At 37.5% G+C, this 27,262-nt stretch overlaps 1 protein-coding gene across 3 annotated transcripts; it reads left to right on the top strand.

The window, feature by feature from the left end:
* Positions 1-8,074: 8,074 nt before the first annotated feature.
* Positions 8,075-26,699, top strand: ZNF214 (zinc finger protein 214). Of its 3 annotated transcripts, XM_010829268.1 has the most exons (5): positions 8,075-8,324; positions 8,671-8,729; positions 9,333-9,421; positions 23,531-23,691; positions 24,791-26,699. In XM_010829268.1, the coding sequence occupies exons 4-5, from the start codon at positions 23,565-23,567 to the stop codon at positions 26,479-26,481; spliced, it is 1,818 nt and encodes a 605-aa protein (XP_010827570.1). In that variant the 5' UTR covers positions 8,075-8,324; positions 8,671-8,729; positions 9,333-9,421; positions 23,531-23,564; the 3' UTR covers positions 26,482-26,699. The 3 variants fall into 3 exon arrangements, with proteins under 3 accessions (XP_010827570.1, XP_010827572.1, XP_010827571.1); XM_010829270.1 differs by lacking the exons at positions 8,075-8,324; positions 8,671-8,729; positions 9,333-9,421 and having other exon boundaries at positions 23,597-23,683; XM_010829269.1 differs by lacking the exons at positions 8,075-8,324; positions 8,671-8,729; positions 9,333-9,421 and having other exon boundaries at positions 23,608-23,687.
* The last annotated feature ends 563 nt before the right edge of the window (positions 26,700-27,262 follow it).

Raw genomic sequence — 27,262 nt, 5'->3', positions numbered from 1 at the left:
CTAAAACTATTCTAAAACAAAATGGTTATTTTTAGTTGAATTTATGTATACCCTATGGCTTAGCAATTACAGTCCTCAGAATATACCTCGCAGAAATGTGTGTGTGCAAGTATATGCCAAGAGACATACAAAAATAGCCACATCAGCATTGTTTGCCAATTCGTAAGCACTGGAAAAGATCCAGAGTAAACCTATAAGTAGAACCAATAAATAAGCTGCAATAAATTCATACATCAAAATCCTAGACAGCAAAGAAAATATATGACCTGTAGCTACATGCCATTAGGATGAACCACACAAACATAACCCATGAAAGAAGTCAACCCCCCAAAGATTATATACCATATAATTCAATTTATAAAAAATATCAAAACTAAAAAAGTAAAAAAAAATGAAACTGGTATACTGTTTACAGATATATGTATAAGTGTTAAAGCCATATTTAAAACATGGGCTAGTGGTAAGGAAGTAGCTACCATAAAAACTGGTTTATTGTTACCTCTGCAGGGAGGGAGGAATTTGTAATCAGGAAAGATCCCCTGGGCTCTTGGGCACTCTATAGTAATGGTAATAAGTTAATATAGTGTAGTATAGTAACAGTAATGTTCTATTCCTTGATCTGGTGATGGTTTACATGGGTAATCATTCAGTTTTCACTCACTAAATGCACATTTATTTTGAATACTGTCTTCTATATGAGTTATAGTGTCCTCTAAAACAACGATTTTAGTTCATATGACCAGAAAGAAATAAGACAAATATATTAGAAAAGCACTGAAATAAAATTATTGCAAATAACCGCTCCAGAGAGAGGGGAAAATGGATAATAAATATTTCAGAAAATGGTCAAACTTAAGCAGATACCAAACTAACACAAACCAGGTGATACCACTCCACACTTATTAAAATGGCAAAAATAAACTTTAAAAACAACACCACATTGACAATGAGAATGGGATGGAACATTGTTAGTGTAAATGTTATTTGCTATGCTCTTGGAAAGCTGCATGTTTAACACAACTATGCAGCACTTCAAAAACATGCATGACTTTTCAATCAGTAACCTCTCTCTGGGAAATTAACCAATGAGAAGAATTACAAATACAGAAAAGAAAGTATTGGGCAAAACAGAATAATTTTTTGTGCATAACATAAATAATTGTCAACTGATTAAAATTTAAAGATGATTAATGAATGCATAAAAAATGAAACACTTTTTCAGCTATTAAAATGATCTCTTCATTCAGCAATATGCAACACACGCATGGTTAAAAGCAAATGGCAAGAGTGTAAAGATTACAGCCAAAGAACTGAAACCCCTGCATTAAAAAAAAAAAACCAAATACAGCAAAGTGTCAACCACAGTTGTGTTTTGGGCTTCGGACAATTTGTGACAACTTTCTTTGATCAGATTACATTACTTAAGTGAAAAAAATAAAAAGGTGAAAGGCAATATATTTGTCAAATGTTAAAAAAGACAGAATTGAATACCTGTACTTGAATTTGGCCAGTGGGAGTTCAAGGGAAACTTCTGTGAAGAGAGCAATTTTAGGTCTCTGCTGGGGGAGAAGGAGTGTGAGTGATAAACTCTCAATACTATGGGGGTAGAGGTTGACTGATGCAGTGAGCAAATACGCGCTATTCTTTTCAGAACTTTGCTACTTACTGGGGGAAACAGAACTTCAGCGAGGAGCCCAGAGACTGCAGAGCTGACAGTTTTGTTTTCAGTGCGGCGAGAACGGGGCGGAGGCTGCACGGGATGGAGGAATAAAGGCGAAGCACAGGTGGAGGGAAGACTCTGGGATTGAAGGGCAAACACCTGCGGGGGCAGAGAGCCCGAGGAGTGCCTGAATCTATTAGGATTCACGCAAGGGGGGAAAATCATACCACCTGACCGTTACGAAGCGGGCGCTGCACTCGAGTTAAAGGCCACTAGGTCTTCGACCAATCTGGACTCCTTACCCACGTGCGCACCTCGTCCCGGGCTCCCCGCCTCCCCGCCTCCCCAGGTCTGGCGGACTGGAACCTGGGAAGTGGCCTCTCCCGCCGGGTCGTCTCCCGCGCCCTCCAGCCGGCTGCGTTCTCCGCTCTGGGGGTCCTAGCAGCTCCCCTCCTGGGCCTCGGGCTGGGGTCGGCCTGCCCTTCCTTGTCTTCCACACAGAATGCGGGTTCTGGCAAGACTCTCACGGGATGTTAACTTTGTATTTTAGAGCGGGCAAAACACACGCCGAGAATTCCATACCTTGTGTCACACGGTGGACATTGGTGGCGAAGATTCAATTCCAGCTCTGAAAACCCGAACCAAAGAGAGAAAGGAAAAAGAGAAGGGGTACCCTCTAATGCGAAGGGGAAACTCATTCTTAGATCGTTACACTAAAACTCCCTCCGGAGCTGCGAGTGCTGCAAAAGCGCGCCGAGGGCAGCGTGGACCGCCTGGGGCAGTTGGACACGCAAGGCCGGGCCCAGAGAGTCTTCCCACTGGTTAGCGGGGCAAGGGGCTGCTCTCACCCTTCCGCTCCCTGCCTGAGTCTCCGAACAGCTTTATGACACATTGCTGCTAGGAAAAGAGACATTGTTCATTATCGGATCCTCTGTGTGCAGCACACCTGGAGGCACACGGCCTCCTTTCTTTCCAGATTATAAATAACCTGGGGAAGAGAGAGCCTGGGAGTTGGGCCCTAGCTCATCTGACCTTTCCTAGACTGGCGGATTCCTAATAAACCGCGTACCTTTATTCATCCATCCAATAATTCCTGTAATTTTTGAGCATCTGTTTCCTGCCTGACAGTTTTCTTGGTCTTCTCTTGAAGGGAATAAAATATCCAAATTTTCCTCCCATCCCCCTTACTCCCAGCCCTCCCATGGAGCTTACAGTCTATTGAAGAAATAGAGATCTATAGGAGAAGGCAATGGCACCCCACTCCAGTACTCTTGCCTGTAAAATCCCATAGACGGAGGAGCCTGGTAGGCTGCAGTCCATGGGGTCGCAAAGAGTCACACACGACTGAGCGACTTCACTTTCACTTTTCACTTTCATGCATTGGAGAAGGAAATGGCAACCCACTCCAGTGTTCTTGCCTGGAGAATCCCAGAGACCGGGAAGCCTGGTGGGCTGCCGTCTATGGGGTCACACAGAGTCGGACACGACTGAAGTGACTTAGCAGCAGCAGAGATCTATCAGAACTGTAGTATATCATATGTTATCTTTGCTAAGGAGAAAAACAGTGGGGTAAGGGACCTAGTCCTGGTAGGTGGGGGATAGTGAGGGTCCTATTCTCTTATGGTGGAAAGGGAAGACACTCTGCTAAGGTAACATTTGCAGAAAGGGCATGGGCCATGCAGATAAGATATCCTGATGATGGAGCAGCCAGGGAACCCCTCCAGCAAGAGCCTGACTGATAGATATGAGGAACATTTGAGTTAAATCAAACATCATGGTCACCATGACTCCATGTTGATATATAGATAGTGCAATTTCATCCAAATCCCACATGACTAGAACTGCTCTTGTATGAATATGGCCTTGGTCCTTCAAAGTTGACTTCCACCCTAATAAATGGAATTAGAATCATCTAATTCTTGGATGGGAGACCTCAGATCAAAAAGGCAAACATGTGTCCCTTTAGGATGGCTTCCTTTTTCTCAGGATTAACCATTCTAAAGACCTTTTCTGGTTGACACAGCAGAAAAATTTGGGAGATTCTAGAATTGTCCATAATCTCATTTAAGGTAGTATTTCTCCAGCTGGAATCTTCATGGAGAGTTTTAAACCTTATTGGCAAAGTAGGAGCCAGCATTCATTGTCATTAAGTAAATATACAACTCTAGACAACTGATACTAAGGGTTCAGGCATGCTGGTTAGCAAGATGGATCCAACAACCTCAATCACACTGAGAGATGAGAGTCCTAGATTGTAAAGATTCATATAAAAATTAAATCAAAAGGATAACCAATAGTGTGAGGGTGAGAGAAAACAAAGTACCTTCTCTTGGTTTGACTCCAGCTTACTATATGTATTGGCTATATAACAGCTATCCAAGTAATGTGCTAAATATTATATTCACAAGTCCATACATCTTAAGAGAAGCTATGTATGTTAGAAGTTTTGGTTCTGAAACCATTTCTAACATGCTCATAAAATAGAACATTTATTTCACGAAAAATTTAAAAAGGAAACTGTTAAAGAAACAAAGTTTGAGAAACTGAGGATCCCAGAACTGTACATTAGTAAAAATGAATTAGACATCTACATTTTTATTTAATTTACAAATATCTGGCCATATTTGAGTTTACATAAATGCACAACCTTTATGTCTGGCTCCAGGTGAGTGATCACACCATTGTGATTATCTGGGTTGTAAAGATCTTATTTGTACAGTTGTGTGTATTCTTGCCACCTCTTCTTAATATCTTTTGCTTCTGTTAGGTCCATACCATTTCTGTCCTTTATTGTGCCCATCATTGCATGAAATGTTCCCTTGGTATCTCTAATTTTCTTGAAGAGATCTCTAGTTTTTCCTATTCTATTGTTTTCCTCTATTCCTTTGCATTGATCACTGAGGAAGGCTTTCTTATTTCTCCTTGCTATTCTTTGGAACTCTGCATTCAAACAGGTATATCTTTCATTTTATCCTTTACCTTTCGCTTCTCTTCTTTCCTCAGCTATTTGTAAGACCTTCTCAGACAAACATTTTGCCTTTTTCCATTTCTTTTTCTTGGGTGTGGTTTTGATCACAGCCTCCTGTATAATGTCACGAACCTCCATCCATAGTTCTTTAGGCACTCTATCAGATCTAATCCCTTGAATCTGTTTCTCACTTCCACTGTATAATTTTAAGGGATTTGATTTAGGTCATACCTGAATGGTCTACTGGTTTTCCCTACTTGTTTCAATTTAAGTCTGAATCTGGCAATAAGGAGTTCACGATCTGAGCCACAGTCAGCTCCCAGTTTTGTTTTTGCTGACTGTATAGAGCTTCTCCATCTTTGCAAAAAGTACAATCAGTCGGATTTCAGTATTGACCATCTGGTGATGTCCATGTGTAAAGCCTTTTCTTGCGTTGTTGGAAGAGGGTGTTTGCTATGACCAGTGCATTCTCTTGGCAAAACTCTATTAGCCTTTGCCCTGCTTCATTCTGTACTCCAAAGCCAAATTTGCCTGTTATTCCAGGTATTTCTTGACTTCCTACTTTTGCATTCCAGTCCCCTATAATGAAAAGGACATCTTTTTGGGGTGTTAGTTCTAGAAGGCCTTGTAGGTCTTCATAGAACTGTTCAACTTCAGCTTCTTCAGCATTACTGGCCAGGGCATAGCCTTAGATTACTGTGATATTGAATGGTTTGCCTTGGAAATGAACAGAGATCGTTCTGCCATTTTTGAGATTGCATCCAAGTACTGCATTTCAGACTCTTTTTTTTGACTATGATGGCTAGTCCATTTCTTTTAAGGTATTCTTGCCCACAGTAATTTGGAAAACTCAGCAGTGGCCACAGGACTGGAAAAGGTCACTTTTCATTCCAATCCCAAAGAAAGGCAATACCAAAGAATGCACAATTGAACTCATCTTACACACTAGCAAAGTAATGCTCAAAATTCTCCAAGCCAGGCTTCAACAGTATGTGAACTGTGAACTTCCAGATGTTCAAGCTGGATTTAGAAAAGGCAGAGGAACCAGAGATCAAATTGCCAATATCCGTTGGATCCTCAAAAAAGCAAGAGAGTTCCAGAAAAACATCTACTTCTGCTTTATTGACTATGCCAAAGCCATTGACTGTGTGGATCACAACAAACTGCGGAAAATTTGTCAAGAGACGGGAATACCAGACTGCCTGACCGGCCTCCTGAGAAATCTGTATGCAGGTCAAGTAGCAACAGTTCGAACTGGACATGGAATAACAGACTGGTTCCAAATCAGGAAAGGAGGACGTCAAGGCTGTTTATTGTCACTCTGCTTATTTAACTTCTATGCAGAGTACATCATGAGAAACGCTGGGCTGGAAGAAGCACAAGCTGGAATCAAGATTGCCGGGAAAAATATCAGTAACCTCAGATATGCAGATGACACCACCCTTATGGCAGAAAGCAAAGAAGAACTAAAGAGCCTCTTGATGAAAGTGAAAGAGAAGAGTGAAAAAGTTGCCTTAAAACTCAACATTCAGAAAACTAAGATCATGGCATCTGGTCCCATCACTTCATGGCAAATAGATGGGGAAACAATGGAAACAATGACAGACTTTATTTTGGGGGGCTCCAAAATCACTGCAGATGGTGACTGCAGCCATGAAATTAAAAGACACTTGCTCCTTGGAAGAAAAGCTATGGTCAACCTAGACAGCATACTAAAAAGCAGAGACATTACTTTGCCAACGAAAGTCCATCTAGTAAAAGCTATGGTTTTTCCAGTAGTCATGTATGGATGTGAGAGTTGGACTAGACGAAAGCTTAGTACCAAGGAATTGATGCTTTTGACCTGTGGTGTTGGAAAAGGCTCTTTTTTAAAAATTAATTAATTTATTTATTTTAGTTGGAGGCCAATTACTTTACAATATTGTAGTGGCTTTAGCCATACATTTACACGAATCAGCCACAGGTGTATATGTGTTCCCCATCCTGAAACCCCCTCCCACCTTCCTCCCTATCCCATCCCTCAGGGTCATCTCAGTACAGTGGCCCTGAGTGCCCTGACTCATGCATCAACAATGGATTGGCAATCTATTTCACATATGGTAATAAACATGTTTCAATGCTATTCTCTCAAATCATCCCATCCTCGCCTTCTTCCAGACTGCAACAGTCTGTTCTTTATATCTGTGTCTCTTTTGCTATCTTGCATATAGGGTCATCATTACCATCTTTCTAAATTCCATATATATGCGTTAATATACTGTATTGGTGTTTTTCTTACTGACTTACTTCACTCTGTATAATAGGCTCCAGTTTCATCCACCTCATTAGAACTGATTCAAATGCATTCTTTTTAATAGCTGAGTAATACTCCATCGTGTATATGTACCACAGCTTTCTTATCCATTTGTCTTCCGATGGACATCTAGGTTGCTTCCATGTCCTAGCTATTGTAAACAGTGCTGCGATGAACTTTGGGGTACACATGTCTCTTTCAATTCTGGTTCCTCGGTGTGTATGCCCAGCTGTGGGATTGCTGGGTCGTATGGCAGTTCTATGTTCAGTTTTTTAAGGAATCTCCACACTGATGGAGAAGACTCTTGAGAGTCCCTTGGATGCAAGGAGATCAAACCAGTCAATCCTAAAGGAAACTAGTCCTGAATATTCATTCGAAGGACTGATGCTGAAGCTGGAATTCCAGTACTTTGGCCATGTGATGCAAAAAATCTGACTGACTGGAAAAGACCCTGATGCTGAGAAAGATTGAAGGCAGGAGGGAAAAGGCAGGACAGGGGATGAGATGGTTGGATGGATGGCAGCACAGACTCGATGGACATGTGTTTAAGCAGGTTCCAGGGGTTGGTGATGGACAGGGGAGCCTGGCGTGCTGCAGTCCACGGGGTCGCAAAGAATCGGACACGACTGAGGCAGTAAAATGACTGAATCCAGGTGAGAGAACACGATGATACCAGAGAAGCCTAAGACTTAGCAGGAAGAGAAGAGGGAGAAAAGCCCAACCCGACCAACGAGTTAGCAGGAGAGAAGCGGGTTCCGGCAACCATAAACAGAAAATTGAAAAGCCCTCTTCGCGGCTCTGTAACTCGAATTTGGGGAGGATGCTACAACCAAGGCTAGTGGGGTGCCCATTTCGCTGAATGCGCGGACAGCAGGCGCTACCACCCCTCGCCCCCCAGGGTGACTATTTCCCAGAATCCTCAGCCCTGCCCCGCTTCCCAGGGGTCCTAAAAAAAAAACCCTAGAATTGTCCATTAACGTTAGTAATATCTTAGATGGCTCAAGCCCATCCTCGGTTCAAAGTGCATTCAGTAGTGCACGGTCCTCCCGCCCTAGAACACTGGTGGTTTAAGACTATGCCGCCGCTCCGATCTTTCTGGCCAATCAGGAGACACGTCCTCCGGCGCGCTCCTTTCCTGCCCCGCCCCCTCCCGTCTCCATGGGAACGTTCTGAGTGTCCAGTCCCAGGCCTGCGGCTTTGGTTTTGGTCAAACAGGGTGGCAGACGTTGTTTGGACGGAGTATTTGAGTTGGTTCCTGTTCCTCTCCAGCGGCTCCGTAGGTGACGCGGACTCTCAGGAGCACCGAACCAGAAGCAGACAAGGACGAGAAGAGCTGTGGCGGAAGAGAGAGGGCCAGGTGTCGAGAAGTCGTTCAGGCTTAGAAATCTCGGACTCCAGTGAAGGTGGGTCCTTCACAACCGCCCTCCCCACGTTAAAACTGAAGGGGAAGGAGAGAGGAGGCAGAGGCAACTTGGATCCTCGGGCCGGGGTGTTCGGGGCTGCGAGTGCTGAGACGGAGGTCTGGATGCGGAACGGAGGCCGCCCGTGTCTCCGCGGCAGGAGCAGAGGCCCTGTGGATCCTGCTCTGCAAGAACAGTTTGTATGTCTGAACCCGGAGCTTCAGATTTACAAACTCTGGCGGCCCTTGGTGCCTAGAGGGGAGTGCAAACCTGTCCTGCTCCTGGAACACCATGAATCCGTTTTCTCTCTAGAGAAGGAGGGCTCTTAACTGTTTATCATTTTCTCCAGGGACCTGTGATCAGCAAGGGAGGACCAGAGTGTCAAAGACTAATGCCCCCATTTTACAGGTGAGGAAAGTGAGGTCCTAGAAGGTTTAGAAGTTTGGTCTTTTTCAGAGTTCTACAAGTGGTTGGTGGGATTATCATCACATCGTGGAAGCCCTAGATCTGGGATCTTCTGCTGAGACTCTCTACTCTGATCTAATAGTAAATCCAATATTTATGTTGTAAGAAGTGGGGCAGGAGAGGGTGATGGAATTAACCTTTCTACTTAACTGACTGAACAAAATTTTAAAAATACTTTTAGAAAGAAGCTTTTTAAGTGTGCTGTTATTCCAATTGTTTTTATTTTTCTTGTTAATCGTAAACTCGGCAAATTTTGATGCTCAGAGAGGTTAAATTACATGGAAAGCATCTGTATTCCTGGAGAGACTAAACTTGGAGATCAAATTCTATGTTTTCATGCCCAGGCTAGAACTGTACTTTTCTAGATATTCATAAATGAGGTCCTGAGTGTAAGTTAATGTAAGTCTCCTTTCTGTTCTTGGGCTCTTTCTGACATCTTTCTGGGAGTTTTGGGGGTCACACTCAAATCTTAGTGCATGGGGATTGTAGTGAGTTTGGGAATTTCAAGTCATGCCAGTCTTTCATTCCTCCTCTCTCCTCTCTCAGCTCAGCCTTCTCAACACTCCACACTTCCCTAGAAAAGGAGCACAAAGGAGGAAAGAATGGCCACTCTTTCCCTCACAGTCTGATCCTGGGTGAGTAGGACTGTCTTCTCTTATTTATAAAATGCCCCTGACTTTTCCATGGATAGCAGGAGTAGAAGTGGCAGCAGGGATGGACGGACCAGACTGAGTAGAACATGTTCCTCGTTCGCCTGGGAAGCTTTCAAGCCTCCTACACAGCAAGCCCCTGCCTCCCGCCCAGGGTCTTTTCTTAACATTTACTCATTGAGCCAGCCAACCATTCAGGTCTACTATATAATTCATACTGCCTTTGATACTCTGAGATAAATAAATGTCAGAATGTATTTCCTTGTGCCTTTGATACTCTGAGATAAATAAATGTCAGAATGTATTTCCTTGCTACTGCTGCTGCTAAGTCGCTTCAGTCGTGTCCGACTCTGTGCGACCCCATAGACGGCAGCCCACCAGGCTCCCCCGTCCCTGGGATTCTCCAGGCAAGAACACTGGAGTGCTGTTGCCATTTCCTTCTCCAATGCAGGAAAGTGAAAAGTGAAAGTGAAGTCGCTCAGTGTGTCCGACTCTTAGCGACCCCATGGACTGCAGCCCACCAGGCTCCTCGTCCATGGGATTTTCCAGGCAAAAGTACTAGAGTGGGGTGCCATCGCCTTCTCGGGTATTTCCTTAACCTTGGGCAAATAAACCACATGAGGTTAACAAGAATTTCAAAAGTTACCATATGTTAAACGGTGCTGGAATGAATGGCAATTTTAAGTAAAAGACAGGAGCAGGTACTCAAATTTGAATTATTATTATGAATTGGAAGATATCATTCCAGCAAGAAGACCATCATTTAGTCTCCGGCAGAATATGAGGGGCTTCCCTGGTGGCTCAGCGGTAAAGAATTCGCCTGAAATACAGGAGCTGCAGGAACCGCAGTTTTGATCCCTGCGTCAGGATGATCCCCTGGAGGGGTCTTGCCAGGAGAATCCCATGGACAGAGGAGTTTGGCAGGATCAGTCCATAGCGTCACAAATAGACACGACTGAAGTGACTTAGCACACATGCACATGGAAAGATAAGTATATATAAAAAAGTTCGAATCATGATAGATAGGCTCCATGAGGGCAGAGAATGTTCCCAGTATCTAGAACAATGCCTGGCATATAGTAAGCACTCAATGAATAGCTGTTGAATATGTGAATGGCTGTTATATGTTTCATTTTTTCATTTAACATATGAAGTGGACATTTTTCCAAGTATGTTTTGGTAGCATGAGTTTTAATGGCTATATAATCTTTCATTCCAAGTGTATACCATGCTTTATTTAAATTTTCTTTTATTGGGAAAAACTTAAGTATTTCCCAATATTTTGCTATTGTAAGCAACTTCCAATAAATATTCTTATAATTTATCAAGTGTATTTCTATTTCTTCAGGATATGTTCTAGGAAATAAGATAATAGAGTCAAAGAATACAAACATGTTTTAGGCTTTTAAAAAACTTAAGTTCTTTTTTAGAAATATTGCATAAACTAACTGGTACAACCATATAATGAAAGATCTTGTGTTGTTGAACCTTTACCAGCATTGAATATTATTTTTAAAATTTAGCCTTGAATTGCATCTTTTCAGTCTTTATTAAGATTGATCATTTTAAACATATACTTCTTGATCATTTGGATTCCTTCTTTGATAAAACCACTGGACATACATTACCTTTTTTCCTATTGATTTTTTTTTCCATATGATAAAAGGTGTACTTTGTATGTAAAATGCAGCAACCATTTGTCGTATGCTATAAGCATTACTCTAAGTTATCTGTCTTTTACTTTTAAGGACTTTGTTTATATAACTTAAATTTGCATAAAGTGAATCTTATTTCTTTTTATTTATATGTATAGTTTTATACTTTGAAAGTTCTTCATTCCAAGTCTAATAGTACATAATTACTTTTCCTCAATTATTTCTTATGGTTTCAAGTATTTTTACAATTTAACTCTTAAACCTATCAGGTATTTATTTTGGTGTGAGAAAAAAATACAAAGAATATATGGAAACATATATGTGCAATTTAAAATACAATGATAGCATGGGTACCCACCATATAGACCAGCAAATACTTTTAAAAGCCCCCTGATAAGCCCGCAACTTCACTCTTCCTTCTCCTAGAGGCAACTGATATCTTAAATGTTGTGTTTGGCATTCCCCAGCTTTTGTGTGTGTGTGTGTAGTTTTAACTACCTATGTCTGTATCGCTAAACAAAACTGTTTAGTTTTGCCTATTTTTAACATTAGATAAATGGAATCACTGTATATATTTTGTGAATGGCTACTTTAGCATAACGTTAGATTTTTACAGTGCAACCATGTTGATTCATGTAACTGTAGTTTATTTTCACTGCTGTGTACTATTTCACAGTATAAAAAACAGCTTATTTATCCAACATAAATTGTGCCTTCTGGATTATTTCCAGTGTTTTTGCTACTACAGCAGTCATACTCTAAATGCTCTTACACATATCCTCTGGTATTCATATGTAAGTTTCTTTAGGATACAAACCTTGTAGTGGAATTTCTGGGATGTTGAACTCGCTTACAATTGCTCATAATTTTCAGTTGATTTTCTTGGACTTCCCAGAAAAAAACAATCACACCCTCTACAGATAATTTTGTCTGCTTGCACTAGCAAATGCTTTCATATTAATGGCTGTAAAATAGTGAATTTGTAGTATCCTTGTTTCCAATTTTAATGGGAATGCCTTTATTGTTTTACCTTTGGATTTGAACTGTTTTTGCATGTCTTTGTTTTGGTAACTTGCTTTGTTTGTAGCTTTAAATGAAGGACCAATGTTGAACTTTAAGAGATACCCTTTGGGCATTGATTAAAATAATTATATGGCTTTTCTTATTTGACATTATGATTATGGCTTATAACTAATAGATTTTCTCTTACGAACCTTCCTTTGCTTTTTTTGAATGAGCCACCATTTCATCATGCTATAATATACTTTGGTACTGTACCAGATTACATTTTCCAAAGATGGCCACACCTATAATTTATCCTATCCTTCATGCTCTTTCTACAATATGACTTTCACGCTTCTGACCAAAAGATGGGATCTATGACCCCTCCTCTCAAATCTGGCTGGGGTGTGTGCCTCAGCCAATGGAGAACAACATTGGAGAACAATTGGAGAACACTGCAGAACAATGGAGAAAACCACAACAGCAGAAGTGATGCTATGTGACTTCCCATGCTAAGTCATTAAAAGGATGCAACTTTTGCTTGCCCGTCTCACTCAAGAAACTTGCCACCATGTTGAGAGGTAGCTCAGGCCACAGGAAAGGACCAAGTAGAAAGAAACTGAGACAGCCACTCTGAGAATGAATCCTTCAAGCCTATAGATGACTGCAGAGCTAGCTGACAACTCCACAGAATCTCCTGAGAGGTCCAAATCAGAACTACCCAGCCAAGCCTCCCTTGAATGTCTGACCTAGAGAAACCATGAAAGATAATAATCACTGTTTTAAGCCACTCAATTTTGAAGTAACTAGTTATGTGGCAGTAGATTATAAATACAGGTGTTGCTGAATTTTATTGACCTTATATTTTACTTTATTTACTTCTGAAGCTTGTCCGTATTCATTAGTAATATAAATCTATAGTCTTGTGACTTTTGCCATCTCTTTTCTTGAGTTTATTAAAATTTTGCTAATTTTTTATATGCCTTGGAATAATTTAATAGAATCATATAATCTGCTCTTTGAAAATTTGAAAGAATTTATTTAAGGAAACTTTTGGGTTGTTATTGTGAAAGTCACATGTCTTCAATAACTTAACCAATTTGTTTCAAAATATCTGATCTGTTCATGGCTTTTCCCTTTTCTTGGGGCCATATCAAAAGGTTTCCAGGAGAAGATAAATTCCCATCCAGATTTTCAGATTTATTTTCTATAGAATTATGGAAAGTGCCCACCTAATATTCAGTTAAACTTTTATCTATTGTTTTTTCACTAATCTCATTTCTAACTTTTTTGTTTATGCCCACCCCTTTTGCTTTTTTTGTTGTTGCTAGTCAGGGATTGATATATTTTCTTGTTAATATTTTTCTCACAAAGAACTGGCCCTTGGATTCATTTAACAGTGGTAAATGTTTCTCAATTCCAACACTTTATTTTACTGACTTTGTAACGTTAAAATTTAAATGTTTAACCCATCTAGTGTTCTCATTGTATATGCTATCAAGTTGGAATCCAACTTTATTCTCATATAATCAGTTTTACCACTATCTAATATAAGTAATCTATTCTTCCTTATTTGCTTTTTAATACCATCTTTATTGTTAATAAGTTTTCATATATAAACAAGTACATTCCTTACTCTCTGAATCCTCAATTCCATTCTACTGGCCTATTCTGATTTTACTGCTGCTGTTTGTTGATATGTTGATATCATATCAAGGAGGACAAGTGTTCCTTGGTTTACTTAAGTCTTTATAGACTTATTTTCCCTCCCTATAAATTTTAGGGGGAAAAGTATATTCCTCAAAAAATCCAGCTAGAAATTTGACTGGAGGTATATGAATTTGAGTCATCACATCCAAGAACATGCAGGCATGCTTCTTCTTTTATTCAGATAATCTTTCTACTACTTCATTGGAATCTGAAAGTTGTCGTCAAAGATAAAACTTTTATAAGATAGCTTTTTTTTTTGGCTGTTGTGAATGATATCTTATTTCCTGGTAATTGATTGCTGCTATCATGATGCTTTTGCTTTATCTTGTCTGGTAATTTTGCTGAGCTTGCTCATTAATTTATGGTTTATCCATATACTTTTGTTTTCCTAGGTAAATGACCATAATATATGCAGATAATGACATTTTATGTTTTTTCTTCTAATCCTTATGCTTATCTCTTTTTCTTTTCTTCTAGTATTTGTCAGACCCCTTAGTACTATTTTGAAAGCAGTGGTGATGGTGTATATCCTTATCTTGTACCATCATAAAAGGAATACATATACAATTTCTCCATTAAGCTTATTGTTTGATGTGGATTCTTAGTATATAATCTTTACAGATTTAGGTAGTTTCTTTTTATTTCTAGTTAGCTAAAAGTTTTTTTAGGACATATAGGTGGTAAAAATTATTATCTTTAGTACACAATTTTTCTGCATCAGTTGAGATAATCATGGTTTTCTTATGTAGTCTATTACTAGAGTGAATTATGTTGATTAATTTTTCATGTTGAACTGTTCGCCATTCCTGTTATAAATTATGCTTTATCATGATGCACAGTTTTCATATATCTCTGAATAAAGTTAGCTAATATCTATTTAGGACTTTCTACATATTTATCAAACTTAAAAATGGGCCTATAGTTTTATTCTTTTGTATTGTTCTTATCAGGTCTTGTAATCAAGATTACACTGACCATATAATGAGTCAATAATTTTCACTTTCTATTTTCTAAAATAATTTGATTGTAATAGTAATTAAACATTTAATCAAATGTTTATTTAAACATTTGCTAGAACTCAACTATAAAACTCTTTGGGCCTGTGATTTTTGGGAAGAGAGAAAGAACCCTGGCTGCCATTTCAGTTTCCTTAATACTTACTGGTCTATAATTACATATTACTCTTAAAATCTATTTTGGCATTTTATATTGGCATTGTGTACTTTACTAGGAATTTGTCCTTTTATATAGATGTTCAAGTGTATTTGCAGACAGTTCATAATGCCCTTGTCTTATTTAAAAGCTTATATCTGTGGTTATTTCCTCATTTTGTCTTTTATTTTGTTTGTAATCATCTTTTTAAGAAAATCAAACTTGCAGAGATCTGACTTCTTAAATTTTTAAAAATTTATTTTTTTAATTGAAGGATAATTGCTTTACAGAATTTTGTTGTTTTCTGTCAAACCTCAGCATGAATCAGCCACAGGTATACGTTATAGCCCCTCCCTTTTGAACCTCCCCCCATCTCCCTCCCCATCCCACCCCTCTAGGTTGACACAGAGCCCCTGTTTGGGTTTCCTAAGCCACACAGCAAATTCCCTTTGGTTATCTATTTTACATATGGTAATGTAAGTTTCAGTGTTACTGTCTCCATACCTCTCACCCTCTCCTGCCCTCTCCCCATGTCCATAACAAAGCAAAGCAGCAGTGGAGAAACAGACATAAAGAAATGACTTCTTAAATTTTTAAGTGTATCTTTTGACTTTATGCATTTTCTCATCATCTGTTTATTGCACCTTTGACTCTCAGCTTTATTCTCCATTTCTAAACTTTGCTTATTTTTTTAAAGTGGGAGGGTTTCTGTTTTCTAAGTTTTTGAGTTGAATGCTTAGGTTGATTATATGTAGCCATTCTTATTTCCTTTAAGTACTTTTTTATTTGAATCTTGAAAAGTTGATATGTAATTATTATTATTCAATTCAAATTTTTCTTATCATTATGTTTTCCTTTTAAGGGCTATTTAATATGTTACTTGGTTTTTTGTTGTTAATAGTTCCTAATTTTATTACATTCTATGTGAAGAATGTATTTTGCATTATAATAATCCTTTGGAGTTTTAGATTTCTTTAATGGACCACTACATGGCCAATCTTGTAACAGTATTGTAGGTGCATGAAAATGTGTTTTTAGTGTTTCAGAAGTAAAGAGTAAATAACTAGCGTAGTGTACTGTCTAGTCTTTATATTGAGTTCTTTGGTTTTGCTTGATCTATCATTTTCTGAGGAGTGTATTAATATCCATAATTACCATCAATGATGTATATATCTCCTTGAACTTACGATAATTGTTACTTCATACATTTTGAAATTTTATTTGTGGATGCAATTTAACTATTTTGGATATTTTCTTACTATTTATTTGAAAGTGAAAGTGAAAGTGAAAATCGCTCAGTCGTGTCTGACTCTTTGTGACCCCATGAACTATACAGTCCCTGGAATTCTCAAGGCCAGAATACTGGAGTGGGTAGCTGTTCCCTTCTCCAGGGTTACTAATATATAAAAACCTATATTTCTGTTCCTTATGGTATTCTTGCCATACATTTTTTTATTGTGATATAGTTTACATATAACTTTATATTAGTTTCAGGTATACAACATAATGATTCTACATTTGTATATGTTGTAAAATGATCACAATGTCTAGTTAACATCTATTGCCATACACAGTTACAAATTTTTTGCTATAAATTTTATCTCAGCTGAAATTAGTTATTACAACTTTCTTTTGGTTCATATTTGTGTGGAATATGTTTTTCCATCCTTTTATTCCCATGTTTTTTCTTTTTAGTGTATCTCTTCTAAACCACATATTGAATTTTATTTTTTTTTAACCTACAAATCTGTGTCTTTTAATCTGTGAGATTGAGCTATACTATTATTTTTACTATCATATGCCTTTCCTCTTTTCTGTTTTCCTTTGAAACAGGTTGTCTTCTGTTCTTGCTTTATTTTTTATAGATTCTACTATGGTTCTTCTGGTAATTGCTCTTAAAACCCATGTTGACTTTTATTTACTCCTATTGACTTCTTAAACTTATATCTAAGTCATTTTTCTAAACAGACAAGTACTTTGGCACACTCTCATGTCCCTTTTGGAGAAGGAAACGGCAGCCCACTCCAGTGTTTTTGCCTGGAGAATCCCATGGACAGAGGAGCCTGGCGGGCTGCAGTCCATGGGTCGCAAAGAGTTGGACACAACTGAGTCATTAAACCCCCACCACCACGTCTCTTTTCTCTTATCTCCCACTCATCAGTGCTCGTATTGTCAAGAACTGTAGGGTAGGTGTAGATGTGCTCTCTTTTTCCTTTTTTGTTCTTAGATTTTGTTTTATGGTTTTTACTTGTTTTATGATAACAATAAACTTTACCAAGGCATTTGATCATCTTTCCTTATTATATCTCATGCAGCCTTTCCTGGATTTGTTTCTTTTCTTAAATGACTTACTAGAAAAATAGCTAAGTGTGTATGTTTAAAGCATATTTAGGTTGACTCTTAAAGAATATAAATTACTAATATACGTGTGGAATCAAAATCATAGAGGACAAAATGGGAGGAAATGAAAAAATAAAAACTAAAGACAGGAATGGATGGAAGAATTTTTTTAAATAATATTTTAGAAATAAGTCCAAATATATTAGTAATCACAATAAATGAACATGGATAAAACTTACCTATAAAAAAACTGAGTCATAGAGAGTTGATGAAAAACATGATCTTGCTCTGTGCTATTTACTGGAGACCTAGCTAAAGTAATGCCATGAAAAAGGTTAGATGTATTAATCATGAACAAAACATGTAGCTAAGAATGTGTTTCAAATTATATATAGCAAAACCTGACAAAATTATAAGGAATCAAAATTTCAAATACTTAGAGAATAATTTTAACATCTTGAAAAGGACCTTTAAAGAAAAATTTAATTATTGGAGAGATAACTATGTTTATGGATGGGAAGACAAGAGGGCTGTCAAGTTTACATATTGTTGGGGAGGTTCATTTATATAGAAAAGAAAAAACTGAGATTTTCAAACACTTTGGAGAAATGGTGAATCTTGGTTGGTACCGATAAAGCAACAAAACTGAATCTAGGACACTTGTGCAAGAAAGTAAGGATGTTTTCAAACACTAGAAATGGTCATGTCACAAGAACTTGAGGCCAACCTGAAAGAATTCCCACTAGCCTAAGATAAGAGAGGTTTGAATATCTAAAAGTAAAATGACTGCAATTTGACCGAAACACATCAAATATGTAAAAATCAATGAATTCATAAAAATGCTTAAAAGCAAAACAATTCAAATCATAGTAGTCACATTTGGTGGTTACTTTGCCCCAATCTACCATCTAACTACTCTGCAAATTAATTTTCTTAAGGGGATAGTTTGGGAAATAAATATTTATCCTGACTTTTTTGATTGGACTACATTTCAGGGTAACCAGAAAATTTGTGATGGGGACTTCTTTAGAAGAATTATAGCTTATATATGTACAAGTGATAGAATTAGCAAATCAATTTACAATGTTTAATGACATATCTAAGAAATGATCATCATTTACTTGCAAAACTTTAAGTGAAAGATTGATGGGAAACATTAGAATGAAGGTCGGAACTTGAAAGCACCTGAACCCACTACTTAGTAAATTTAGCAGCCCTCAAGTATTGTAACAGGAAGTGTATAACAGAAATACACTACAGAATACACTTTCCAGAATATACTTCTGGAAAGTGTATTCTTTCTAGAAAGAAAAAAAAAGAACTTTAGTCTTCACAGGCTTCTGGAATAAAAGAACCAAGTACCAGGAATGGAATAAAGAACAAGTTCAAACACCACAAGGAAACAATTAGCCAAATTAGCCAAACATGTGGATGTTCTGTAGAAGTGCTATTTATAAACTGTGGTCCCTGGAACAGCAGCATTGTCATCACATGGGAATTTATTACAAATGAATCTTGACTCCTATCTAGGACCTAATAAATCAGAATCTCTGAGGATGATACCCAGGAAACTGTGTTTTAGCAAGTTCTCCAGGTGATTCCGATGCTTAATAAAGTTTGAAAACCATTGTTTTACAGGATAAATGTCTGGGTTTCTTTAACAAATCAATGGTGTGATAAATTTTTTTTAAAAGGTAGGAGGTGACTTACAGAACAAGAAAGATTTAAGAAACACAGTAACCAAATACAAATTGACCATTTTTGGATCCTGACTTAGACAATTCAACTAACAAATACTTTTACATTAGAAAAATTAAATATGAAGTGAGTGTTAGATGATATTATGTAATAGAATAGTAATCTTGTTAGGCAATTACATTTTTTAAAGTCCCTATCAGTTAATGAAAGATACATATTGGACTATTCCTGAAATAATTACATGTGAAATGACCTTATATTTGGGATTTTCTTTAAAATACTCCAGCCAATAATAATAACAACAATAATAGTAATAGGGGAAGCAGAGGATTAAAACAAGATTCATAAAATGTTGGTAATTATTGAGTGGTTATATGGGACGTCATTTTATTGTCCTCTTTATTACTCATGACTGTTTGAAATTTTCTATACTCAGTTGTTACCAATATAAAGTTGGAGAAATTCTGACAAAATTTTAATTCTGGTTGATGGTACTCGAAGGGCAGTCATTTCATTTCTCATTAAATGACTTTAATGTAATCTTTTCCCTTTGATTTTACTTCATGTAATATTAATATTGCAAAGCCTACTTTATTTTGGTCTACAATTTTCTGTTAGATTATCCTGTCTTTTCATGTTTAATCTTTTAGGATTCAGTAATTTGGAGTGTGTCTCTTCTACGCCGTATGCCTCTATATTTTAAAACTATTTTAGTATCCTTTTGTCTATTAAGAATTTTACTTGCCATCTTAATTTATCCTTTTATATAATTCATTTTTTTCCTCTATAGACTTCTACCTACTAATTTTGAATGTAGGTATTCAGCTTTTAACTTTTCTAGTGGAGGAAAGTGTTTCAACATATTTTTTAAAGTATTTTCAAGAGGAGTCTTATACTGTTTTTGGTAAACTGAAATACACATGCCTTGTGGTTCAAGTGAGTGTTCCATGATGTATTTAAGAGAGTTGTTTACTACCATATTATGATAGCCAGAAAAGTGGAAATTATCTCAATGTCCATTAGTATGGGAACAGTTAAATTTTAGGTTCAGGATGGGGAACACGTGTATACCCGTGGCGGATTCATGTTGATGTATGGCAAAACCAATACAATATTGTAAAGTAACTAACCTCCAATTAAAATAAATAAACATATTTTTAAAAAAAAGAACATTATAACATGAAATGCTATGCAACTTTTACAACAATGCATTAACCATGTATTTCTGCATAACAAATTATATGTAGAAGCTTTTTAAAATGACAAACATTTATTATCTTACTCAGTTTCTGAGTCAGGAATCTGGGAGCATAGCAATGTGGTTCTGGCTCAGGGTTTCTCATGAGCTTGCAGTCAAGCCGGCAGCAGGACTACAGTTCATTGGAAGCCTTCACTGGGGCTGGAGGATCCAATTCTAAGATGGTTCTCACATAGCTATTGGCAGATACCTCATTTCTCACTGAGGACAGAAGGCCTCAATTCCTCACCACATGGGCCTCTCCACAGGACTGCCTAAGTATTCTCACGGTATTTTAGGTAGCTTCTCCCGGAGTAATTGACCCAAGAAAAAAACAAGGAGGAAGAAAAGTGAAAGTCACTCAGTCATGTCCGACTCTGCGACCCCATGGACTATACAGTCCATGGAATTCTCTAGGCCAGAATACTGGAGTGGATAGCCTTTCTCTTCTCCAGGGAATCTTCCCAATCCAGGAACTGAACCGGGGTCTCCTGCACTGCAGGCGGATTCTTTACCACCTGAGCTATCAGGGATGCACAAGGAGGAAGATGTAGTGCCTTTTATGGGCTAGTCTTAAAAGTTGCACACCATGGCTTCCCCTTCTGCATTTTTTTCTATTCATCAGAACTAAGTCCCTAAGACCAGGACACATTCAAGGAGGTGGGGATTTAGGCTCCACCTTTTCAAGGGAAGCATAGCAAATAATTTTTGGACAAAATCAAATAATTTTGGACATACTTAAAAATCACCACAAATAACACAGGCCTATATGTACTGAAATGGGAAGTTGTACACTACACATTACCTGAAAAAGCCAACTGCAGAATTATGATTTCTTTGTTATGAAAAAAACATTAGTGGGATATGTATGAAAATAAGGTCAGAAAGGACACAATGAAAATAATAGTGGTTATTTCATAAGTTATTTGTGGAGGGTAGACTTAATTTTTACTTACATTACTTTAGCATTGTTACAATTTTTATGAACTTACTTTCAGTAAAAGATACTAGACTCTTAATCTCTAGTATATGTTAAAAATAAATTCTTAAATCTTTCTTAAAATGACAATCAAAACCAGTAACAGCAGACTGGTCTTTATATGCTGTACTTTTTAAAAAGTGAAGGACCAGTGAGTTCATTTATTTTTCATACTGACACCAGTTTGTCAGTTTCTGAGAATCCCAATTTGTATGTGTTAAGTAGACTTGCTGTCTTTAAAATTTTTAGCATTTATTAACATTTAAAAAATAAAAAGCACTGTATTTTTTCATTCTTGAATTCATATTTGTGATTAATGTTTCACTTTTGAGGCATGGGTTTTTATTTAGTTTATTTGGAAAATGGTATCTGGGTGGTATATTTTGAATCCTTCAATATTTCAGTATATCTTCCTTTTGTCCTTCTATATTAACATCATATGGTTATATGTGGAAATCTTGATTTACCACCCTTCACAAGTTGTTTTTAACTTCTCTCACTTTTGCTTAGGAGGTAAAGCAGCAGTAGGCCTGTGTTAAAAAACCACTACTTTGTAACTACAGGACCTTGTAATAGTTACTTAATCTTGCTGAATTTTAGATTCCTCTTTCCTTTAGTGTTGATAATAATACCTTACCGGATTGTTGTGATGATAAATGAGATAACGTAGCCTATTTCACATAACTGCCCCTAACTGCTAGATAATATTTAGCTGCTGCTATGATTATAATTTTATGATGATGACAGTTTAGTTTTCTTCATTTTATTGTAATCTCCTTAAAAGTATCTATTTCTTTTATTCTTAATATTTATTGAACATTTTAAATTTAACTTTACAATTAAGAATATGTCATCAAAGAAATAAAATGAATTTGTTACATAACCAACTTATGATCTGTTCTACTAAAATAATTATTTTTAGACAGAAAACATGCATTTATCCTTCAGCTTTCTAAAACTGTATAATAATAATAAACCAAAAAATTTATGAACTTACAATGATGAAACTGAAGAGCCATCAGCAAATGAGAAATTTCAACAAAAACCTGGATGGCAACAGGAATAGTGATAAGAGCCATTTAGGGCTAAAGATGTTACATCCCAGAGTACAGCAGAGTAATACAGACAAGAAAGGAACTGATGAGCCCTGTGAACTTTGGAGAAGCTCAAATCCATACATCATTTGGGGCAGAAGGCCAGCCATTAAAGACCACCCTAAAATATTTCCAGAGAGGAAAGAAAAAGTTCCCTACAAAGGAATTACAGTTTATTTATTTATTTTTTTAAATCAGTCTTGGCAACAGTAAAAGCTTATAAAACAGTGAAACAGTTTTAAGGAAAAATATTTTCACTCTAGAATTCTATACTCAGCCACTTGTGAGGGACAGAAAGACTTCAGGTATACAGTGATTCAAATGATTCTTGAGTATCTTTCCTAGTAACTATGTTTGGAGATTCTCCTTTAAAGAAAACCTCACCTGTTTCTCACCTTTGCTTTTTTCAGTGGCTAAAAAGTGTAATGTTCACAGGCTTGATTGAACTCACGTTGTTATGTGCCTCCCAATTAATGGAGTAAATCACAAAAGAGGAAGAGTCGTGTGATTTTGATAATGGAGCACTAAAGAGTAGCAGGCCCTGACTGGAGCAGGAAGATAGACTTTCCAAAATAAAAGGGGTGGGTAAGGGAATGAGACACCTGAAAAAACAGATTATATAAAGCCTTTTAAATAAATCAAGAATCTGAGGACAGTAAACTTATCAAGTGAAAATTAAACAGGTAATCCCCCCAAAATTTGAATAATCATATTCAAAATTATACAAGTGCTGCTTACTGATTTAACCAGAAAATTAGCAATAATGCTATAGGAGGATGAAAAGTAGAGGTAGGAAGTAAATAGATAATGTCTAAAATGACCAATCATGAAGCGATATTGTTACAGTTGGCACACAGTTCTTTTTCAAAGTGTGTAGACCTGGATCCTAGCTGCAATACCTCCAGGTTCATGATCTTGGGAATTAATCTTTTTCAACCATTATTTACTAATGTGTAAATGGGGGTAATAATAGTATCTGCAAGAAAGGATCACTATGAGGATTACTTGAGATATATGTGAAGCACTTACCTGGCCCAGTGGTTAGCAGACGAATGGTATATATATAAATGTTTCTTATGATGGTGATGGTATTCAGTGATTGTATACATTATTTAACCACTTGACCTATGTCTCTTCTTGCTTTTCTTCATTATTAGAGTTACTTCTTTTTGGTTTACCACTATGTTACATGCTGAATGTTTTTTCCTTGTCCATCTTCTTATTTAGATTGCTTCTTCCTGGAAAGCTAATCTTCAACCAGATGGCAGTAACATTTGAAGATGTGACTGTTATTTTTACTTGGGAGGAGTGGAAATTCTTGGATTCTTCTCAGAAAAAGCTCTACAGAGAGGTCATGTGGGAGAATTACACAAATGTCATGTTAGTAGGTAAAGTTTTCCCAACTCTTAGGGAATAAGGTTAGTTTTTTTCTGGGACCTGTTTTGTTGAGTATTTTGGTTCTTTCTGATTGCTGTATTGAGGTAAAAGAGATTCTCAAAAATGGGTCTTAAATCACATGAAAAATAACAGATAAAGAAAACAAGGTATCTTCTAAAACATTTTAGCTATGTAATTAATAGGTGTCTGTGATTATTTGTGAATATTTTCTGGATTACACATAAAGCACAGATTTCCACCTATAATTTTGTGCAATCCTAAATTTGTTCTCCTTTCATGTTCTATTTGTAGGAGTTAGCTTTTGCTATATAACAAACTACCCTAAATTTAGTAACTTAAAACTTTGTTATGTTTCATGATTCCAATTGGTTACATGGATCTTCTATCAGGAGTGACTTCACTGGGGCTAGATGGTCTAAAATAAAGCTGAATAGCCTGACTCACATGTCTGGCAGTTGGTCAGTATCAGTGTTATAATGGCCATGTGTTGACCATATGTCTCTCTTCAAGGAGGTCAGCCCAGGCTCATTTTGTGATCACAGGACTATTAAAACCAGCAAAAGAGACCAACCCCAACGTACAAGTACTTTACAGATTTCTGTTTGTCTCACTTTTGTCCCAGTGGCCAAAGCAAATTATAGAGTCAGTGTGTAAGAGGAACACCCAAAAATGTAAATAAGCAGAGAGTTTTTTTTTAAACACAATCTACTACACTATTTTAGAGCAAAAAAGAGAAACAGGTATTTTATTTCTTATAATAATTTCCCAAATAGAGTAATCTAATTGAATCTCAGTCTTTAAGATGATTTCCATGCAGCCAATCACTTTCTTTTTTATTTCTAACAGTACTTGGTAAGTAGTAGATGCTCAAGATATGTTTATTGAATGAATGAGTGAAATTAATACATCTATGAATGAATAAACAAATGAATTTCACACCCAAATATGGAGCAGTCTAAGTCATAACCCTTCTTTCTCACTTGTGAGAAATTATATATTCCTATAATTCTGGGGCTTGTTGACTGAGATACTTGGAAATTTTTAAACATAGCTCTCATCTTACCACTGGATTATCTGCTTATATTTTAGGAAATTGGAAAGAGAGCTGCAAACTCCAGGAAGAAAGATTCAGATATTTAGACCATGAAAATCTTTCCTGCTGGCAAGGCTGGACGACTGCCCGCACTCCGATATATGAAAATAAAAACTATGTGGAAATGGTTCAAGGTATAGATTCCAAAGCCCTAAAGCAGCAACACCTTTCTCACTACCAAGAATGGTCGACACTCCCCACACAAGTAGCAGGGTATGGGAACTATGAACTGACTTTTGAAAGCAAAAGTCCCAGGAACTTAAAATATACCAAGTGTATACCTTGTCAGTCCTTAGAAAGGAAACACTCTGAAGATGATGGTAGAAAAACCTATGTGAGTGATTCATGCGGTTTTCAAGGACTCAGATACCCTGTTGGCATATCCAGGAAAAATCTCTCTCTGGAAAAAGAACAGAAGCTCATACGTCAGCATTCTATCCCAGGACAGGAAGCCTTTCCAGAGTACATTGGGGAGATATGCCAAAATGACCTGCTGAAAGGCTCTATGGAAGAGAAATACTGTGGATGTAAAAAATGTAAAGAAATTTATTACTGGAACTCACAGTGTGTTCTCCACAAGAGAAATCAACTTGGAGAAAAGTTCTATCCATGCTCCATCAGCCCCACATGGTTCCCTCAGAGATCAGACCTATACAGACATCCAAGAATCCACACAGGTAAGCAGCTGTACAGATGTGACGAAGTTGCCAGTAACCTTAGTCAGAGCTTTGGTGTTCACTTTCATCAGAGAGCCCACCCAGGGGAGGCACCTTATATATGTAACCTGTGTAGTAATAGCTTCAGTCAGATCCCCAGGCTTCACCATGATCAAAGAATCCACCTGGAAGAGAAACTCTATAAGTTGCAGTGTGATAAGGACCTTGGTAGAAATTCATTGCTTCACATTCACCAGAGACTTCACATAGGAGAGAAGCCTTTTAAGTGTGATCAGTGTGGTAAGAGTTTTAGTCGGAGTTCAGTACTTCATGTTCATCAGAGAGTCCACACCGGAGAGAAACCATATAAGTGTGATGAGTGTGGTAAAGGCTTCAGTCAGAGCTCAAATCTTCGAATTCATCAGTTAGTCCACACAGGAGAAAAGTCCTATAAATGTGGTGACTGTGGTAAGGGCTTTACCCAGCGGTCAAATCTTCAAATCCATCAGAGAGTGCATACAGGAGAGAAGCCTTACAAATGTGACAACTGCGGGAAGGACTTTAGTCACAGCTCAGATCTTCGCATTCATCAGAGGGTCCATACGGGGGAGAAACCCTATATTTGTCATGAATGTGGGAAGGGCTTCAGCAAGAGTTCAAAACTTCACACTCATCAAAGAGTGCATACTGGAGAGAAACCCTATAAATGTGAACAGTGTGGTAAAGGGTTCAGTCAGCGTTCACATCTTCTCATTCATCAGAGAGTCCATACTGGAGAAAAACCCTATAGATGTGATGACTGTGGAAAGGGCTTTAGTCACAGCTCAAATCTTCATATTCACCAGAGGATCCACACAGGAGAGAAGCCTTATCAATGTGCTAAGTGTGGTAAGGGTTTCAGCCACAGCTCAGCTCTTCGAATTCATCAGAGAGTCCACACAGGAGAGAAAACTTATAAATGCCATGAGTATTACAAGGGGTTCAATCAGAATTCACATCTTTACAATAACTGCAGAAGAGAAACCTTGTAATTCTGTTCATTTTGTTGTAACAGCTTTAATCAAAGCTTATCTTTAAGCCTAGTAAATGCTGCTGGAAAAAAGTGCTATAAATAACCCAAATAATCCCAAGCATCATTTAAAATTTCCTCTAATTCCTACTAAGAATCATTTGCTTTAAGAAGAGATGCTTAGGACAGTATTTTAAAGTATTTTCTTTTTCTGCTGCTGCTGCTAAGCTGCTGCTGCTAAGTCACTTCAGTCGTGTCCAACTCTGTGTGACCCCATAGACGGCAGCCCATCAGGCTCCCCTGTCCCTGGGATTCCCCAGGCAAGAACACTGGAGTGGGTTGCCATTTCCTTCTCCAGTGCATGCATGCATGCTAAGTCGCTTCAGTCTTGTCCGACTCTGTGTGACCCCATGGACAGCAGCCCACCAGGCTCCTCTGTCCACAGGATTCTCTAGGCAAGAATACTGGAGTGGGTTGCCATTTCCTTCTCCCTTTCTTTTTCTACATTGAAGGCAGATTCTTTACCAGCTGAGCCACAAGGAAAGCCCTTGTAATACTAAGTTTTCTTTAAAAGGAACAAATAGCAAAAATGTAGAATGAAAATAATGAAAAAACATTTAATTGAAAATAAAAGGGGACTTGAATAGAGAAGTCATAATTTTCTTGGAATGTTAATGTACAGATTTATTTCAGATCTTATCAAAATCCTAATGAGATTTGAAATTGAAAAAGGTATTCTTTTTCCTGAAAAAAAGTTTAAGAAAAATAGGTATTGAGAAGAGCAAAGACAATTATAAGAAAGA

Source organism: Bison bison, unplaced genomic scaffold (assembly GCF_000754665.1).
Source record: "Bison bison bison isolate TAMUID 2011002044 unplaced genomic scaffold, Bison_UMD1.0 scf7180017864503, whole genome shotgun sequence".
Lineage (NCBI taxonomy): Eukaryota > Metazoa > Chordata > Mammalia > Artiodactyla > Bovidae > Bison > Bison bison.
Note: the sequence above shows the minus strand (reverse complement) of the source record. Positions and strands in the feature narration are given on the sequence as shown.